We start from the raw sequence: 17,464 nt of genomic DNA, 5'->3' as shown, positions 1-17,464 counted from the left end.
GAGTTTTAGTTTCTGTCTGGAATCATGGAGGAACCAGCCTAAGCAAGGGGCTGGGATTTAAGGGCCCAGTCTCCTCCATCTCAAGGGGGATTGAAGTATCCTAGGCCTGCCCTGTAACCAGATTACATCTGTGCTGTGCTGTATCCTGGAGCAGCAATAAACTCCCTCTATTCTACTGGCTGGCGGAGTCTGTTCGTGCCACTACAGGGTGCAGCATGCGGGGGAACCACTATGCGCCACCACAGGCCCCAACTGTGGTGGTGGGAGCAAAGGACATGATACAGGGGAAGAGTGCTAATGGTGCTGGGGCAGAGGGCAGGGTGCCAGTGGGTTCTGCAGCAGGGGTCAGGGGACAGGGTGCCAGTGGGTTCTGCAGCAGGGGTCAGGGGACAGGGTGCCAGTGGGTTCTGTGGCAGGGGACAGGGAGTCCCCAGTACATGCCTCCTCCAGGGACACCCCCCCCCCCCCCCCCAGAGGAGGGAAGTCCAGTCACATACCTCTTCTCGGGACTTCTAACCTCCTGCCCATGCAGAGGAGGGAAGCTCCAACGCGTGCCTCCTCTGAAGATTCCTCCCAGCCCCGCCCCGCCTCTCCCCCCCCCCGGTAGAGGAGGGAAGCTTGGGCGTGCACCTCTTCACAGGACTTCTGACACCCCCTCTTCCCCTCCCCCCCCCCCCGGCACACGGAGAAGGGAAGCCCCGGCTCATGCCTCCTCTGGGGACTCCTACCTCCCCCCGCACAGAGAGTCCCCAGCGCACCATAGACCTGCTTTGTGGTACGGCACTGGCTGTTTGGGGGAGGGGAAGCAGCCTGAGCACTTCCTCAAACCCCGGAAGTAGTGGGCAGCTGCTGAACTTCTGTCCACCCTGCAGGAAGCCGGCACTACATCCCTCATTGTTGGAGGTAGGTAGTGGGGCTTCTTTGGGGTGGGGGGAAATTGGGGGGGTCCCGAATGCCTCGCAATCGACTGGTCGGGGCTTCCCGATTGACCAGTCGATCGCGATCAATGGGTTGGTGACCACGGGCATAGATATCTGTGTTACTTTTGATGGTTCGTAGTTCTGTGAGAACATATTCCTCTTCCCACACAGCAATGAGGTTCAGGTTCTCCTTCATGCTCTGTGCTGATTCTCATCTGCAACTCTGTGAACTCGTGGGACTAATGATCAGGTGTGCTGCCTGTTCTGAGGTCTGCTCACCATGCTGGCTACACAGGAAATGAAATTCATATTTTCCTGGGGCTTTTCCTGTTCACCTAAAGAGCAGGTAGAGTTGAAAGCCCTGTCCAGTTCAGTCACAGCAGGACAATGTGGGACTTCTCCAGAAGCCAAGAACCTTGACTTTCACAGTGCTGTGGCTGCAGTACTGAAAAGTCAACCATGCAAGGTGAAATGTCTCGTGAAAGCAGGGGTACCAAAATTGACTGTAATGGCCCTTAAAGTCGATGGAACAGGTTAGATGGTGTGGACTCATTGTTTAGTAAATGGATCTAATGCGGCTAAGTTTGACAGGCTCCGTCTACACTACTGGCTTCTTGCGCAAGAAGCCTTTTGTGCAAGAGTTTCTGCGCAAAAACGTCTTGTGCAAAAGCACATCCACACCTCAAAGTGCATTGCAAAAGCGATGTGCTTTTGCACAAGAGAGTGTCCACACTGCATGGACCCTCTTGCGCAAGTTAGCTCTGATTGCCATTCACAAAATGGTCATCAGAGCATCTGTGCTTTTTCCCATAGGAATTTCTTGCACAAGAAACCCCTCTGGAGCATCCACGCTTGCCTTTTTGTGCAATAGCTGTAGCGCTAAAGGGAGTTATGCCTCGTAGAAGGACGTTTACCTACACTGGCAAAAGCCCTCTGTTCTGCCGTTTTACTGCTGATTTACTTGCGCAAAAGTGCATTTGAGGTGTGGACGCTCTGCAGGTTTTTGCACAAAACCAGCCATTTTTGTGCAAAAACCTTGCAGTGTGGACATAGCCCCAGTGGAGATCAGGCCTCCAATAGGAGTGGAGAGGTGGGTATTTGGTGTCAGCAGTGAATATAGGCAAGCAGAGAGACTACTGCACGAGGAAAGATTAAAAAGACTGGGACTGTTTAAGGAGATGGATAAAAGAAGTATGTAAGTGAGTTACACAAAAAAGACAAATTACTGTTTACCCTTTCTCAAAACATGAAGGAAGAAGGTGCATTGTATAACACAGACAAGAAATTAAAACTTCTACAAAGACACACTTTTCCTTTTGGTCCATAACTTGCTGTAGAAATTCTTGCCCTAATGCATCCCAGATGCCAAACACTTAGTAGGATATTGGAAAGAATTATCCATTTATGTGGATAGCAAGAACATTCACAGATGTATTGGGCAGAAGAAATAATGTTTTTTCAAGGACTATAAACTCCTGCATGATATCAAGGCATAGGAACTTTCATATGTGCATGATATTCTGTAAGTGCCAACAATAGGGTTCCTTGCACCTTCCTTTGGAGTATCTCATACTAGCTACTGAGAGAGAGAGCATACTGAACTAGCTGTGATGTGCTCTGGCTTTCCTCTGCTTACATAGTTGTAGCGCTGTTGTACTTTGTCTTTATTCTGCATATGTAGCTAATCATTCATTTCCTCTTTTCCATCCCTTTCCATTGCAGAAAAACAATGTTGAATGACCTATTGAGATTTGATGTAAAGGATTGCTCTTGGTGCAGGTATGAGACTATTTCTCATGTTTATTACTGATTTAATTCATGCCATAGAAGTCTGCTGGACTTGATAGCTGTCAAAAATGGGTTAATTTCAGTAAAAACTTCTTTGAGAGAACAATTAAAAAACATTTTTTTTTTACCTGGACTTAAGGTTATTCTAATTTCCAACTCTTTCATGTATTTGAGTGGGTGAGATCCTCACCCCTGCTTCAGCTCCTTTACATCAGATAAACCAGTGGGAGCTGTTTGAAGTGTCTTCAAGAGCCCCAATTCCAGCTGGGTAAGGATTTTCGCCCAGTGGAAAAACTGTGGTAGTCGTAGGGATGACTTCCGAGAATCCCCTTGCAATTCGTGGTGCAATTCGTCATCCCTGGAGCAATTGGTGCTGCTGAGTTTCAGGGAAGCACTGCTGCCCATGGAGCAGCCCAGGGATGCTGCTGTAATTCAGACACCCTCTGAAGGCTGTCTTCATTACAGAGGGAACTCATTCAGTTCCCAGGATTGGGAAAGCTTGAAATCACCTACTCCGGCCTGGGCTGTGAGTTGTGTGCTGCCTTACCACATAGCTGTATAGTAGCGTTGCAGAATTTGTTTCAATATTCATATTTCACCTTTGCATGATATAACACTTAATCTACCATAAATCATAGTCAGGAGGGTTAGAAAGTATAGAACAAATAAAAATCCTTGCTTGTTAACAATAAAACAGTTTAATTTAATTGTCTTCCCAAAACACATATCTCCATATCCAACTAAATCATGACTTTATGTACTTGAAACACAGAAAGCAACAGTTAATTCTATCTTTGTGTTGTCCCTCAGGGCTTTTACCACAGGGACCCCTCCGGCACCTCGGTATCACCACTCAGCTGTAGTCTATGGGAGCAGCATGTTTGTGTTTGGTAAACCAATGACTTGTCTACTATGAATGACTAATGTTTTGAAAATTTATCGAGTGGTATTTTAATTTTAAAAAGGAAACATTAACTTCAGGAGGTATGTAGGCATGAATCAAAGATCTCCAGTTCAGTAGATGTTATACCCTGTCCCTCTGTATGGCTGATGCACAACCAGGATGTCAGGTTTGCATTTCCTTTCTTTGGCCTCCAGAAAAGGCTGCATACTCTGAGGTCATAAATGGGGAAAACTTATCCCACTATAGTACCTTCATGAGATGCTCTGTATGTTCTGGAAAGAAGGCAAAGTACCACAAGAAATGAGACATGCCATCATCATTGTTTTCTATAAAAACAAGGGTGACAGGAATGACTATAACAACTGCTATGGCATTTCCCTTCTTAATATCAGTTTTGCCTGAGTTGTCCTTAACCATATTTCAGACTCTTGCAGATGGAATCTATCTACAACTACAAGAGAAATGGAAAAAAACAAAAATTCCTCTTTACGTAGCCTTTATTGATCTCACAAAGTGTTTTGACCTTGTCACTAGAAGTGGACTATTTGTGCTTCTGAAAAAGGTTAAATGTCCTTCCAATCTCTTAAGCAATAACCTGATTTGGTTATTTCATGAAAACATGTATGGGATCGTCCAGTAGGACAGCTCTGTCCTCTGAGGCTTTCCAGTTTTGTAGAGGGCTTAAACAAGGCTGTGTAATTGCTTCAGCTTTGTTTGGGATCTTTTCTTCCTTGCTATTAAACTTTAGATTGCATAACTGAGGGAATCTATTTGCACACAGGATCTGATACAAGATAGAACAGCCTTCTAAGATTCAGCTATAAATGCAAGACTTTGAATGCCCTCATCTAATGTTTCTTTGCTGGCTATGCAGCCATGACAACCCACACAAGCCCATCTTCAAAACCTCATGGACATTTTTTTCCAAAGCCTGTGAAGGCTTCGGGCTTATCATAGGCCTAAAAAAGCCTATGATAAGATATAATAGCCAAGGAGTTGAAGCACCATCATCATCAACAGCTATGAACATGAAGTGATGAATGAATTCATATACTTGGGGTCCTTTCACAAACACAACTCAACATGTGCATTGGAAAAATAGCCACAACAATGTGTAGACTGAGCAAGAGGGTATGGCAAAACAGCATAGTGACAGAGCACAAAAAGATAGTTCTTTATAGTTCATGTGTTAGCAGTACACTTGTATACGAGCAAGATATTGAACTTATACTGTGATCAGGAAAAGAGGTTTAGTAGTTACTTGTGCATTGTCTGCAGAATTTTTGGAATTTCCTGGTAATTACAGTGTCATTAGTATAGAGGGGTTCAAAAGGGCTAGTATACCCAGCATGCAAACGCTCCTCAGAAATGCCTCCCCTGGCTTTGGCACATGTACCTAAATGAATATGTGCCTCTATGACAAACTGGCTTTTGGAAAGACACAAAGATTGCTCAGATGTGTTCAAAGAAATGTTGCTAATAAGAACTATCACACTCAGGACTGCAGGCTTTGGAAATCATAAGTTAACAAAAGTTTCCAGAATTATGAGAGGAAGCAGCTCATCTTAGCAGAGGAGATGAGAGCTCACAGAAGGTCAAATAGTCAAAACGCCACCTTTAAATGTGTCAGATGCAGCAGAGGTTGTCTCTTTTGAGTGGGTCTCTTCAGTCACTACCGCAACTGCCATAAATTCAATTGAGTAACACATTCATGGTATTTTGAGACTGAAGGATGCCTAACCCACTACTTAAATTGGTTTCTGTAACAATGTCCAGCCGCGGCACGGAGTCCCTCTCAATTCAGGTCCCCAATAAGTATTTTATTATACACTGCTCATATTCCCCCCACAGTGTGTCCTTAACTTATCGACTTAATCTATCGGTTCAATGTCAATTACATCATTGAAATCACCCCCTCACCCCCTGACAATTGCACAGTCAATATCGCGGTGAGCTAAAAGCTCCCAAGTCGCCACACCCTGGTGGTGAGGTAGGGGGACCTGGGCCCGCCCTCTCTCCTGGGTCCCGACCCAGGGCCCTAAGGCAGGGACACCAGTCCCTGACCAGCAGATGGGGTTGTCGACCCCAAATACGCCCGCTCGTGGGTTCCATGGCCCTGCCCTGAGTCACTTCCTCCCCCGCCACCTATAACCTTTCCCCACTCACCGCTGGGGCACACTCCTTCTCCTTCGCTCCCAGGTCCGTACTCCATTTTAAGTTCCCCGCCGGCTTGGTGGGTGACATCATTACTCTGCGCTGTCAGTGCCATTTTCCCCCCATCTGGTGCGCATGTGCTGGTGGCTCTCCCAATTCCGGTCGCGGCTTCCTCCGGAGCGCAGGTCTCTCCGCCCGCGGCTCTCCCGCTGCCGTGCAGCCTCTACAATCTCCCTCCTGGCCGACCCTCCTGGAGCCCCCCTAGAGTGCGGGGTTCCGTCACCCCATCACAGTATCATTTAAACAAACAGGAGCTCCTCATTCAGAATCCAGGGGTCTGGTGACTTCGTTCCAGTGCATTAAAGAAAAGTGTGGATTGCTGAATAAAGAAATCCACTACTTGTCTGAGACTTCAGATTATCCCATTTCTTCACCCTGGTTTATCTAGTTTAAAGTAGTATCCAAGGTAGGGAATAGTTTTAAAGTCTGTTCTTAAAGATTGTTTGTTAACACCCTTTAAATATATTGTGCCTTATCAGTTGTCTAGTTGTTAATGGTACTTCAGAATAGTTGGGCCTGGTCCACACTGACCAGACAAACATTGTTTAATTTCTGTTAGCAGAAAGAGTTTTAAACCAGAGGTTTAAAATGTAGTTACAGGTAAAGCTCTGAAAAAGAGCCCCTCTCAACATTGACTATGAAGATCCTGTTCCCCTAACTATCCATCTGCCATCACAAGTTCTGTTTTTACTATGATTTTAGTTACACTTATTAGGCTGTTTCTGAGCTCCTTCTAATGCTAATTTGCTTTTCTTTATGAGAGGAGATACCAGGTCTTTTGATTGACAAATGATCCAAGTATTGTGATCTTATATTACCTCACCTCAAACACTTGGGGTACGTCTAAACTACGTGGCTCTGTCGACGGAGCCATGTAGATTTGTTGTTTTGGCAAAGTCAAATGAAGCCGCGATTTAAATGATCGCGGCTTCATTTAAATTTACATGGCTGCCGCGCTGAGCCGACAAACAACTGATCGGCTGTTTGTCCGCTCAGCATGCTAGTCTGGACGCTCCCCTGCCGACATCAAAGCCCTTTGTCGGCAGCCCCGTTATTCCTTGTGGGATGAGGTTTACCGGGGCTGCCGACAAAGGGCTTTGATGTCGGCAGGGGAGCGTCCAGACTAGCGTGCTGAGCGGACAAACAGCCGATCAGCTGTTTGTCGGCTCAGCGCTGCAGCCATGTAAATGTAAATGAAGCCGCGATCATTTAAATCGCGGCTTCGTTTGACTTTGCCTATGTGTCTAATCTACATGCCTCTGCCGACAGAGGCATGTAGTCTAGACACAGCCTTGGATTCTCATGGGACAAGGAATGTGAATGTATTGCTGATGATTCAGTAGGTGAAGTTTTCTCTACTGGGCCATTGGTACTGTGCTCATGGGACTGCAGTTTTGGAGGTACATTTCTAATCTCTAATAGACAAACATGTGGCTCAATCTTTCCATCATTGGAAAGTGCTCATCAGTGTTAATTCAGCCAAGAGATTGTCAGTGGGGATATGCCCGACCCACCTTGTTAATGCAGTTGGTGCAGATAGTCCTCCCATTGCTATCCCTTGCAGAGTACCAATCACTACAGCTGTGGCCTGTATGATCTCCTTTCTGCGTTCTACTGCCCATGGGTCAAGTTGTCAGGGAGCCTCCTAGCCCTTTGCGTGGGCCCTGTGGAGCTCACTGGCAGGCCACTTTCAGAGGCGGAAACTTTTTTTAAGCAGCTAGGCGGGCCCTGCTCATTACGCTCACCAACCCCCGTCTCCGGGGGTAGGCAACCCCAGCTCTCCCTCAGCCACCAAGGAGGGCCAGGCCAACGTGTGACAGCCCTAGCCTGCGCCGGCTCCCCCCTTCCTGCCACTGGTCGAGGTGGGGGGGCGGACCTAGGCTGCTCCAGCTTCTTCCTTCTCGCCATTGGGAGGGGGGAGAGGAGGGTTGGGCTGGACCAAGGCTGTGGTTGGCCCAGCTGTCTCTCTCTAGCCACTGGAGGGTTGGGCCGGACCGAAACTGGGCCAGCTACCTCCCTCCGACCACCGGAGGGGGGGGTTGGGCCAGATGGAGGCCGCGGCTATCTCCCTACAGCCACCGGGGGAGCTGGATGTTGTGGGTGGCCCTGCCCTCTCTCTCTCTGGCAGAGAGGGAAAAGGAAGCGCGGTGCCCGGTTCTCTCCCTCTGGCTTCGAGGGGGGAGGCCGCACAGCTCCTGTGCGCCCCCCGGACTACCGGGAATAACATGCGTGTCCTGTGTGCCTGCCTCCCCCACCCGAGACCCTGAGAGGTCATGTGGCTCCCATGTTCCTCCCACCCAAGCCTCTGTGGCTCCTGTGCACCCCCTTCCTTCACCTGAGCTCCCATACATCATTCCTCCCCCCCGCCCAAACTCCTGTGGCTCCCGTGTGCTGCCCCCCAACCCGAGCCCCTACCGCTCCCACATGCCCCTCCTCCCCCCACCCGAGCCTCTGCCCAAGCACCCACAGCTCCCGCGTGCCGCCCCCTGCCTCTCCTGCATACCCCTATCCCCTGCCCTGGACAGCAGAGGAGCCGTATGGCTCAATTTTAACTCTGGTGGCTACCAGAGGGACATCCAGCCCAGAGTCAGGGCTAGTGGTGTGTGTGAGGGGCTCTCTGCTGGGCCTTCCCCCATGCAGTTTTCCTCCTCCACCCCACAGCAGCAGCAGCTTACCTTCAGTGGTATTGCTCCTACTGGGGTTCGGGAGCCATGGGTTGCCAACCCGTGCTGGATTATCAGCCAGGAGAAAGGAGGCGGGGCATCTGAGGGAGGCGGAGCTGTGGGACGCAGAGTGATGTGATGACATTACTCTTGTCATCCCACAGGAAAAACTTTTTAAAATAATATGGATAGATGTTGCAGTGTGCTGCCGTGTGAAGCACTGCCAATCAGTGTTCTCTCTACGCTTGGTGGCAGCACAGCTTCACACGTGTGATTTAGTCAGTTCCAGGACCCAATCACTTAGCTCCCTGTGCACAGAGCCCCCAGCCTGTGACTGGACGTGGCTTGCTGATCACCCGTGAAACTGTGCTGCCTGGCTGCCATGCAGCTTAGAGGGAGCACTGCTGCCAACATCCATACCTTTGTATTTTTGGGGGAGTGATCAGTATGTGCAAAGGTAGGAATGTCTGAGAAGACCGAGAGGAGATAAGATCATTTTTTCAAGTACCTAAAAGGGTGTTATAAAGGGGGAGGGAGAAAAACTGTTCTCCTTAAGCTTTGATGATAGGAAAAGAATAAATGGGCTTAAATTGTGGCAAGGGAGGTTTAGGTTGGATATTAGGAAAAACTTTCTGTCAGGGTAGTTTAGCACTGAACTAAATTGCATAGGGAAGTTGTGGAATCGCCATCATTGGAGATATTTAAGATCAGGTTAGATCAGTGGTCCCCAACCTTTTGAGGTTGTCGGACGCCAGGGGGCGTGGCCGTTCGCCCGCCGGGCGCCAGGGGGCAGGGACACTTGCGCGCCTGGGGGTGGCCCCCCCCATAACCGCTTGCCTGGGGCCGGGGGCCCCCCCAAAGCCACGCGCCCGGGGCCGGTGCCCCCCCCAAGCACCCCGCAAGCGCCGCGGGGCCGGGGCCGGCGCTTCCCCCTCCCCCCGCAAGCGCTGCACGCCCGGGGCCGACGCTCCCCGCAAGCGCCGCGCCATGTGCCCAGGGCCAGGCCAGCCCCGAGCACCTGGCGGGCGCATGCAAGTGCCCCCGCGGGTGCCATGGCGCCCGCGGGCACCATGTTGGGGACCACGGAGTTAGATAAATATCTATCTGGGATGAACTAGATGGTGCTTGGTCCTGCTGTGAGGGCAGGAGGCTGGACTTGATGACCTCTCCCGATCCCTTCCAGTTCTAGCATTCTATGATTCTGTAAATGTTATTAACAATAGTGTACCAGTGGCTGTGTGGGCAGCAATCCACACTAGGCATCAAACAGAAGAACCTGTGCTGGCAGAAGATGAGAGACTATTTTGAAATGAGCTACGCAATTGACATAGCTCAATTTGTATAGCTTGTTTTGAATTATGCTTGTAGACACACCCTCCTAGTGAAATAGTGTTTCCTAATATCCAACTTAGACCTCTCCCACTTCAGTTTGAGAGCATTGCGCCTCATTGTCATGTGTCACCACTGAGAACAGCCTCTCTCCATCAAATCCCCCCTTACTCTTCTCTTCTGTAGACTAAATAAGAAATATAGTAGCTGACAATGGTAACTCTTCTGAAGAGAGCCTCCAGGAGGCTAGACAGCAGGTTCAGTGTCCTGTGCTAGATGATCACAGTGATCCCTTCTGGTCTTGTATGACATACTTGCTTTCTGGGGGCTTGGAGATCACAGTCTAGGATTTTGACACAGTCAGAAAGGACTTGTTAGGAAATGCAGCAGTTGAGTTCCTAACAGGCCTAGTCCTTTTAATTTTTTTTACTCTTCTTGTAATGTAGAGATACAGAAGATAACTCCACTCAACAGTTTAACATATAGAGTAATAGAGTTATATTAAGGTTATGTAATTTTCAATCAGCTATTTGTTAATGTTTATAATAAGTCGTGGTGCTAAATGTGAAACTTTAACAACATTGTTGTTACCCAGGTGGCTACACTGGAGATATTTATTCCAATTCCAATTTGAAGAATAAAAATGATCTTTTTGAGTATAAGTTTGCAACTGGCCAATGGACAGAGTGGAAGACTGAAGGAAGGTAAGGAGCTAGGTGTTAATATAAGCAGTTGTAGTGACAGTAGCAGCTAAGTTTTCACAACAATTTCTATTATAACCTTTTGTTGTTATAGATTCAAAAACATTAATCTTTTTGGCTCCAGTTTTCAAGCGGGGCCTCTGTCACAAGGCAAATGCTCTTGGAAAGTTTTGCCAAAATCCCTTAATCTATTTTCAGTTCTATGGCAGTGGGGGAAAATCTGTTTTTAATTTTTGTCTTGTATTATTTTGAAAAGTTGTGTGTGATATATTCTTTCCAGGGGTAATACCATGAAACTGACTTCACATAGTGCTTGAAGTATAGTATATGCTTTGCTAGTTTTCAGAAAATTTTGACTGTTAAAGCAATAGAACTATGATTAACAAAAATCTAGCAGTTGTAGTCGAAAACATTCTAGACCTGAATGTTAAGTCTTGGTCACTGCAGATTCATCCTTCTGCCAAAATACGTTCCTCAGCCTGGGGAGTGAGGCCAGAGCTAGGAGCCAAATATCTTTTCTGATTTCTTCATGACTGTAATAAGTCTTTGCACTTTAAACACTTTTGGTTAAATTTATACATTGGGAAGAAATTAACAGCAGCAAATATCAGAGCCCAGATCAACTGACGGGCTTGTAGGGATCATGCTGGGGAACTAAAAATAGCAGTTTAGATGTTTTGGTTTTGGATTAGAGCCTGGGCTAAGAGACACCTTCCTCCTTGCTGGGTTTTACAACTTCGTCTCCCACCTGATCCAAATTGTTTATACTGCTGTTATTAGCCACACAGCATGAGTCTGGTGACACTAAATCAGTTGCACTAGGCTCTGAGAATTGCTGCCATGGATCTTTTTGCTGTGCAAATACTCTGTTACCAGGCCCTTGTATCTGTTTCCTAAGTGATAAACACATTGCCATTACCCCCATGTGCTCTTTTATTGAATAATAATGGCTCACAAGGCTTGATTCTCCCCTCATCTATAATAAGATCACAGGAATGTCACTGTGTGTGTGTGTCACTGTGAAGCCAAATGTCTGTTGAGTCAACCTGTAAAAACTTGTTGAGATAGTCTTGGCCTTCATAATGTCCTATTAACAGGGTACAAAAAAGAACTAGGTAAGTTCATAGAGTATCAGTCCAGGAATTACTCTGAACCAGGATGGACAGTTTCGGTGTCCCTAGCTTCTGTTTGCCAGATTTTGTGCTGTTACAGTCTAGTTTTTAAGTTCTCAGCCAATTTGATTTTACTAATTAGTCTTTGTGGTGTTGCAGAAAAGTTGCAGACCGTTGTGGTAGGAGAGGTAATTTAACCAATTGCTACCCTTGCTCTGTTGCTAATTTGAATGCAGTTCTTTCATTGGTAGCTTCAGGGAAACAATACAGATGATGGATTACTTGGCTCAACTGCCACTTGTACAAATCAACACAAATCTCTCAGCATAACTTTCACCAGCAAAACCCCACAGCCAGCACAATAACACCAAACATCACTCTGAAGCATAGAATGTCTGTGTCAGTCTGAAACAGTGGAAATAGATAAAAGCATGGTTGAAAGCTCTTTTTGTTTACAATATTGGCAGATCGCAATCCTTACTGGGATTCAAGGTCTCTTACCATCAGTTTTTAAGTTTTCATCTATTATCAGCTTTTTACATATTTGTTTAAAGATTACTTTATAATGCATACGCTGACCACCAATAGAGCAGTTTCCATGAACAAACTGGCTATAGAAGACCATCTTTGGTATCTGCATGTCATCCAACCTCATAGCATGACCAATCCAGTGAAGCTGTTTTTTCATGACACCACATAGCCTAAGGACCTTTGTGTTTGGAATTTAGTCTCACCAATTTGCAATCTTCCTGAGAATTTGTTCCAAATGGGCTGCAAGTTTCAAAATGTGGCAGCAGTATATGGTCCTTGACTTTGAGCTATACAGCAGGAAAGCCAGGGCAACTGCCTGATAAACTTCATATGAAGATAGCAGTTTCATACCATGTTTGATCAGTAAGTGGTTGATCAATCTTCCAAAGGCAGTGCTCATCAGCATTTATTCTGGAGGACAGTCTGCTTCTGAGATAACAAAATATGTCAAAGCCTTCAGGACAGATTCAGCAGCAGTGATCACTGGGTTCTTTCTGAACAGATGGAGACATAGTTTCTGTCTTTTGAGTTTCACAGTGAGTCCAGAACAGTGAGCAGATACAGCAAAATAATCAAAAAGCTTCTTCTGTTCATCCTCGATTAAGTGAGCCAACAATATACAGTCATCAGCAAACGGAGGTCATGGATAGTGGTAGTTAACACTTTGGTGCGAGCTAGAAGTCTTTGAAGGCTGACAGTGTTGCCATCAGTTTGGAATTGAATGGATATGCACAATTCACAATTCTTGAAAACAAGTAATAACATCATCAAAAAGTAGATGCTGAACATGAGAGGAACAAGGACACATCCTTGTTTTGTAACATTTAATACATCCAAAGAACTGATGTTTTTCTCCATTGTTAAAGATACCATCATAAAAGGGCCTTGGACTATATCTTTTTTTCACGACAGCCGATTCAACCAAGTAGGTTCTAAAACCTGTTCCTGTTTTAGTACATCAAGCGCCATTGTCAGGTTGATGAAAATCACGTAGAGATCCTGATTTTGCTCTCTACATTTTTTCTTAGATCTGCTTGACCACAAATATGTTGACCGTGCCTCAGTCAGCATGAAATCCACACTGACTTTCAGGAACAATGCCATTTGTGAACACTTTTAATGGCAGCCAATTGTAGAGGATGTGAGCCAGGATCTTGCCAGCTATAGACAATAGTAAGATGCAGTAGTGCGGAGTGCAGTAGTGTAGAACCAGCATCATGTGGTCTATCTTCACATCATGGACTGTTTTCAGTCCATCACAGAATGCTTCAAAATCATGTGTATCAGCTATGTCTTGAAGTTGAGTTGTTTTACATTTCCACTAGTCCTCTTTCATTTACCATAATTTGATTTGTGCATTCTGCTTAGCTCGAATGTATGCTGTTTTTCTGGAGGTATTCTCTTTATCATTGATCCAAGCCATATGTGTGGCATGCATTTTATCAAGAAGAGCTTGGGCATCTTTGTCCTTTTTGTCTAACCAGGTCTTGTGTTTTCGTGTTCGGAAACCCAGTACTTCAACAGCAATTTTATACGTTTGTTTCCTTGATGTTAATCCAGCCCTCCTCAATAGTGATCGGCTACACTAGACCTCAGTTGTTGATGACCAACTAAGGAGGCATTAAGACTGATTTTAAAACAATGCTTGCGTCTTAGACATTTCAAATTGATCTACATTTTCTGGCATACAGAAGAATGATATTTTTGCAGACAGAGGCTCAAGGAGATGACATTGAGCACCAGGAACAAATGCCACACGTTGCATGAAACAATGTCAGAGAGGTCTCTGTTTTGTGATGAAATACAAAATGAAAATGTTGTTAAAAGAAATTATAGTAGAATCTCAGAATCAAAAACACCAGAGTTACAAACTGACCGGTCAGACACAAGCCTCATTTGGAACCAGAAGTACTCAGTCAGACAGCAGCAGAGACAAAACAACCAACCAGCTAACCAAAACAAAATGAAAAAAGCCAATACAGTACAATATTGTGTTTAAATATAGGGCTGTCAATTAACGCACATTAACAATTGTGATTAATGCAGGGCAGAATTAACACGTTAATTTTTAATGCACATTAATCGCAGGCATTTCCACGGCACTGTCCCTTTGAAACACCGCTGCAGCATTTCAAAGGGGCAGCACAAAGTGGAGCTGGGGCCAGCTAGAGTCCCCAGCTGACCCTGGCTCCGTGCAGCACTGCCCCTTTGAAACACTGCTGCTGCATTTCAAAGGTGCAGGGATAGCGGAGCCCGGGGTCAGCTGCCACGGCATTTCAAAGGGGTAGTGCCACACAATTGATCCCAGGTTCTGCTCGCACTGCTCCTTTGAAACAGTGATTCAAAGGGGCAGCATTGTAGGGAGCCCAGGGTCAGCTGGGAACTCCAGCTGATCCCAGCTACCATGGCGCTGCCCCTTTGAAATGCCATGGTGGCATTTAAGTGCAACGTGGAGCTTGGGGTCAGCTGGCATCTTCTTATTTTTTAACAGAGTGATTAATTGCACAATTAATCATGATTAATTTTTTACTCACTTGACAGCCTGTGATGGGGTAAGCCTCCCCCACGCTAAATTGGAAGGGGTTAACTCAACTCTAAGGGTAAGGGAGGCCACACCCTGGGCATGCTCCAGCTGCACTGGGATAAAAGAGAGCTACACAGGGCAGTTGGGGCGGACAGCCAGAGGGGTAGGTGCTCAGCTAGGGGCTCCTGACCAGCCACCACTGCAGTAGCAGCAGCCCCGGGGGCAGCAGGCCCTGCAGCCGCCACCGCTGCAGCAACCTCAGGAGCAGCCGGCCCTGTAGCAGCCACCGCCACAATTGCAGCAGCAGTAGCCTCAGCAACAGCCAAGCTCAGGAAGACTGCCATGAGGCCCTGACTCACCGAGCCAGGCCCCGAGCCCGGAACAACGCCTAGGGGCAGTAGGAATGCTTGACCTCCAGGAGTTCAGCACGTTTTGGGTGGAATCCCCGCTGAGAAGGCAGCGTACGCTATCACTGCCAACAGAGCCCTGGGCTGGGACCTGGTGGAGAGGGGATCCCTACCGCCCACATCCCACAGCAGCGTAGCTTCCAGTCTCGTTGGGAGGCCTACCTGGGAACCAGGCCTTTAAGGTCATCCATACCCTGAGGGAGGGGAGTTGTGTTTGAGAGTAGGCCGCAGAGGCCGTATTGACCCGAATAGGGGTGCAGTGGCCTAGTGACTAGGCCCAAAAGGTCATTTTGACCCTAATAGGGGGTGAATCTGATTTTGGGCATGAAGCCTGAAAGGCTGAACCAGCCCTGACATTAGAGGCCGTACCCCATGGGGAACGACTACGGGTACCCCAGGCACCAGGAGACCCCCGTGACACAGCCCTCAACATAATCTACTTAAAGAGAGGTAAAAAAGATCTGATAAGGTAAGAGAGCTGTTTCTGTGCTTGTTTCATTTAAATTAAGGTGATTAAATGACATTTTTCTTGTGCATAATAAAGATTCAAAGCTTTATTCAGTGTGCAGTTGTAAATTTTTGAAAGAAGAATTAATATTTTGTTCCGAGTTGTCAACATTGCAGAGTTCTGAACATCTTCTGTTCTGAACATGTTCATAATTCTAAGGTTCTACTGTAACTTTTCACTGTGATCTGAAATTCACCATTCACATTCAGGAAGTCCTTTAGGGGCATTTGTTTTTGTTATGAAACAGACTCTGTAATAGCACTTGTTGTGCAGTTTACATGCAAAGTATTATCTTCCTCTTGCAGATTGCCGGTTGCAAGGTCAGCTCACGGTGCAACAGTGTATAGTGACAAACTGTGGATCTTTGCCGGCTATGACGGAAATGCAAGGTATGTAGTAAAATTGATCCACTAATTCCTTTGTAGTACCTTTCCAATCACTAAGTCGCACGTCTGTAGAAATCCTTTCTCATCTTGAGAGATATAAACAGTAATGAGAGCTTCCCTAGGTTTGGCTTTTGTTTCAAATGACGTAAACCTGTTTTCATTCATCAATGCCTTGTTCAAATAGATAAAATATGTTAAAAAGTTAAGCTGATATCAGACAATATGCCTATGACAGGCTGTATATTTCCAGTATATGTTTGGGGATGGTTGAAATTCCCTGACCTGAGGGAAAGGCACATTCCTTTCTGTGTATTGTAGCTGCCATGCTGAATGGCAACAAGAACATCTGGTGCCGCTGAAAACTCACTGACCAGAAGAAGAATTTTGTGGGGCAGTCCCATGACAATATAAAAGGAGGAACAGCATGTTCGTTGTCATGCCTAGAAGGCATTTGTTACTATTGGTAGGGGCCTAACTGAAAATGCTGGAACTGCTAGGCTACGTCTACACTGGCCCCTTCTTCGGAATAGCCATGCTAATTTAGAACTTTGGAATAGGGAAATGCGCGGGGGATTTAAATAAAAATGGCCGCCGCTTTTTTTCCGGCTTGGGGAAAAGCCGGAAAAGAGCGTCCAGACTGGCGCGATCCTCTGGAATAAAGCCCTATTCCGGAGGATCTCTTATTCCTACTTTCAAGTCCTACTTTCAAGTAGGAATAAGAGATCCTCCGGAATAGGGTTTTATTCCGGAGGATCACGCCAGTCTGGACGCTCTTTTCCGGCTTTTCCCCAAGCCAGAAAAAAAGCGGCGGCCATGTTTATTTAAATCTCGCGGGGGATATTTAAATATCCCCTGCGCATTTCCCTATTCCAAAATTCTAAATTAGCATGGCTATTCCGAAGAACGGGCCAGTGTAGACACAGCCCTAATGTATAAGTCCTGAATAAGGGAGCAGAATTTAGAATCCTAGAATTGGAAGGGACCTTGAGAGGTCATCGAATCCAGTCCACTGCCCTCACAGCAGGACCAAGCACTGTCTAGATCATCCCTGATAGATGTCTATCCAACCTGCTTTTAAATATCTCCAGTGATGGAGACTCCACAACCTCCCTCTAGAATCATAGAGCTGGAAGAGAGCTCAGGAGGTCTTCAAGTCCAACCCCCTGCCCAAGGCAGGACCAATCCCAACTAAATCAACCCAGCCAAGGCTTTGTCAAGCCAAGACTTAAAAACCTCTAAGGATGGAGATTCCATCACTTCCCTAAGTAACCCATTCCAATAGTTTTTCCTATTAACCAACCTAGACCTCCCCCACTGTGACTTGAGACCATTGCTCCTTGTTCTGCCACCTGTCACTACTGTGAACAGCCTTTCTCTATCCTCTTTGGAACCTCCCTTCAGGAAGTTGAAGGCTGCTATCAAATCCCCCCTCACTCTTCTCTTCTGCAGACTAAACAAACCCAAATCTCTCAGTCTC

General features: G+C 46.5%; 1 protein-coding gene across 3 annotated transcripts in view; it reads left to right on the top strand.

Moving 5' to 3' along the window:
* The window catches only part of LZTR1 (leucine zipper like post translational regulator 1), a 116,433-nt gene that overhangs the window by 6,655 nt on the left and 92,314 nt on the right, over nt 1–17,464 (top strand). For all 3 annotated transcript variants that reach the window (XR_016347980.1, XM_089773715.1, XM_075910554.2), the window contains exons 3-6: nt 2,643–2,699; nt 3,519–3,598; nt 10,414–10,522; nt 15,907–15,990. Coding sequence is in view for 2 of the 3 variants with exons in the window: in XM_089773715.1 (XP_089629841.1) it covers nt 2,643–2,699; nt 3,519–3,598; nt 10,414–10,522; nt 15,907–15,990 (330 nt within the window). In the remaining variant the exon portion in view is untranslated. The remainder of the gene's footprint in view (nt 1–2,642; nt 2,700–3,518; nt 3,599–10,413; nt 10,523–15,906; nt 15,991–17,464) is intronic.

The sequence above is a fragment of the Pelodiscus sinensis genome, chromosome 27 (genome assembly GCF_052426305.1).
Source record: "Pelodiscus sinensis isolate ZL-2025 chromosome 27, ASM5242630v1, whole genome shotgun sequence".
Lineage (NCBI taxonomy): Eukaryota > Metazoa > Chordata > Testudines > Trionychidae > Pelodiscus > Pelodiscus sinensis.
This window is presented reverse-complemented; position numbering and strand designations above follow the sequence as displayed.